The 2896-nt window shown below is 47.4% G+C and overlaps 1 protein-coding gene across 1 annotated transcript; it reads right to left on the bottom strand.

The window, feature by feature from the left end:
* Positions 1–341: 341 nt before the first annotated feature.
* On the bottom strand, positions 342–1730 carry LOC136972992 (uncharacterized). The gene has a single exon (XM_067267671.1). It carries the CDS (start codon positions 1728–1730, stop codon positions 342–344), a length of 1389 nt encoding a protein of 462 aa, XP_067123772.1.
* Between the last annotated feature and the right edge of the window lie 1166 nt (positions 1731–2896).

Here is a 2896-nt window from a genome sequence, read left to right as displayed (position 1 = left end):
GAGGAAAACACCCAGCCATGCTATCAATTCCAATCAGGAACAGAGCCACACTCAAAATAGAACCCTGAGGAACACCCTCTCTTTTTTTTTTCAATTTTTTTTTTCAATTAGGAAAATCATCATTTCCCCTTACGGGGATCAGAATACCCCTCTGTTCCGCATTAGCACTGCAGAGGGCTTCCCATCCTTTATTAGCATTAATCTTTATGCCATACAACAAATAAGACAAGTAAACAAAACAAAGGTATATACAATGTTTACATTGGTGCGTTTCCAGTTGAACAAACACCGAGAGGTGGCCTCACACCACCAGAGCCACATGGGAGGCCTACCCCAGTGACCTATGTCCGTTTAAAAATGGCGTTAATAAGCCTTGAGAATTCCGGGTAAGTAGATTTAGTCCGAGTAACGTTGTAGAGGTCAAAGGTATGACTTGGCTTTTCATGATAAAAGACACATTCCAGCTCCTGCCGCAGAGCGGCGAATTTGTGGCAATTAAAGATAAGGTGTAGAACAGTTTGCTGATCTTCCCCGCAATCGCACTCGTCTGTAGGGCTCCTATTAATCCTATGAAGGTAGGAGTTACAGAAAGCGTGCCCAGAGAGCACTTGAGTAAGGGTGAAGCCTGTGGGCATCCACCATAGGTCTTCCAGCCTTTCCTTGATGTTCGGCAGGATGTTATGAGTATGCCTGCCTTTGGTGGACTCTGTCCACCTAAGCTGCCACCTATTCCTCATTCCCTCTGCTATTTGCCTTTTTATATAAGTGGCTGGTAACACTGTGTAGTCTGTGTTATTCTTGTTAATTGCTGCCTTAGCAAGCTCATCCGCCCTTTCGTTGCCTATCAGGCCAACGTGGGCTCTGACCCACCTGAATTTGATGGTTCCACGTCCTCCACAGCTTTTAATAATATTCTTGATTTCCATCGCAAGATGGTTGCTGTCTTTAAATTGCTTTAATGCATCTATAGCACTCCTGCTATCTGAACACATGGTTACATCCTCGTCACTCATCTTATCGCTATAATACTTGACTGCCATTTTAAGAGCCAACAGCTCGGCCTGAAATACACTGCATCTTCCGTCAAGCTTATATTGTCGGTTGGTCAGCTCTTTCCCGTGTTTGAACACTACGAAGGCTGCCCCGACTCCTTCATCCGTCTTGGATCCATCTGTATACACTTCTATATTCTCGTGTCCGTTCTCTGTTGATTCCATTATAGTTATCCGATCTGGTGGGCTGGGAAGGTCGGTGAGAGCCGGCCTGAAACCATAGGTGCCGGCATCAAACCTGAGATCCCCAACACTGATGGCATCCCCTTTCCTGACCCGATAGCGTTGGGCCTTTTCATGTAGCACAAGGTCAATTGGTAAGATTCCACATATCACCAGGAGAGCCTCTGTAGAGACAGTCCGGAAGGCTTTGGCCATACGTAAAGCAGCATGCCTCTGGGCGGCCAATAAGGTCCGTTTGTTCCTTACCTTGTCTGCTGCTATATGCCATGCATTCGCAGCGTAAGTGATCTTGGGAATAAAGACGGCATTGTAAAGTTCTTTGATGGCTGCTGAGTCTAACCCCCAGTCAGCTTTGGCCACCCTGGCAAGGTGATTGAAGAGTAAGTCGCTTCTAGTCTTGACCATAGTGATGTGATCTGTCCAATTCAGGTTCTTGTCCAGAACCACCCCTAAGTATTTCATAAATTGAACTATTTTGATCGAGTCGTTATTCATTTTTATAGTCGGGACTCTCTTATAAAGGTCCGGTTCTCCCGGCCTATGAAACACTATGCCTTGCGTCTTCTTTGAGTTGAATTCAAGCTTGTAATTATGCCCGACTTCCGTAACTTTTTCAAGCAGGGTTGTTCCAACTATCTCTATCTCCCTTCTGGAATTGGCACCAAATAGAAGCACCGTATCGTCAGCATAGGCGTATTCTGTCACTCCTTCTGTCACACCCTCTCTTGTGCAAAAGGCTTAGACAAAGTGTTGCCCATCCTGACCTGGAATCTTCGACTCCGCAGAAAGTTTTTTACAAAAATTGGCAGACCGCCCCGCAATCCAAACCGGTGCAGACCACGGAGCATCCCGCACCACGAACTGTGATCGCAGGCCCTCTCCACATCGAAAAACACAGACACCAAGTGCTGTCGCCCAACAAACGCTTTGCGCATGGATGTTTCAAGGCTTACCAAACTGTCCGTGGCACCTCTGCTCCCACGAAATACACTCCGATGTGTGAAAAGCAATACCCTTCCTCCAAGAGGAACATCAAACGTCTGTTCACCATTCTCTCAAAAAGTTCACAGAGACAACCCGCAAGAGAGACCGGTCCGCAATTAGAGGGACTCCCGCAGTCCCCACCTGGCTTGGGTATGGGAACAACGATAGATAGCCCCCAAGAGCCAGAAAATGTATGCTCCGTCCACACTCTGCCAAACAGACCCAGAAGATTACTGAGGTAATTGTCCGACAGATCCCCAATCATGCTGCAGTGGATTCCATCTGGGCCCACAGCAGCATTCCCCGAGCGAGACATCGCTCTATGTAATTCGACCCTGGTGAATGGCACATTATATCCCTCACTAAATGAAGAGTGAAAGTTCAAGTACTGTTTTTCACTTTGGGCCTTATAAACCTGAAAATCCCTTGTATACATAGTATTGCTGGATGAACAGGAAAACATCTCACCCAACAAATCAGCAATACCTTGCATATCACTGACCATTGTGCCACTACTCTCCAACACTGACAGGGAGTGAGAAGCACACCTCCCATTAATTTTACGGACCCCATCCCAGACCGCCTCCGAGCCGGTGGAAGATGCCATGCTGGACACACACCTCCTCCAAGAATCCCCTCGGCCTCGCCCTCCGATTCCTCCGGCACCCGCCTTTGCC

The sequence above is a fragment of the Centruroides vittatus genome, unplaced genomic scaffold (genome assembly GCF_030686945.1).
Source record: "Centruroides vittatus isolate TY-2023 unplaced genomic scaffold, ASM3068694v2 contig_3068, whole genome shotgun sequence".
Taxonomy (NCBI): Eukaryota; Metazoa; Arthropoda; class Arachnida; order Scorpiones; family Buthidae; genus Centruroides; species Centruroides vittatus.
The sequence above is the reverse complement of the archived record's forward strand: the minus strand, read 5'-3'. Positions and strand labels throughout refer to the sequence as shown.

Coding starts and splice junctions, on each gene's coding strand:
- LOC136972992 (XM_067267671.1), bottom strand. CDS start 1,730: ATGAATAACGACTCGATCAAAATAGTTCAATTTATGAAATACTTAGGG.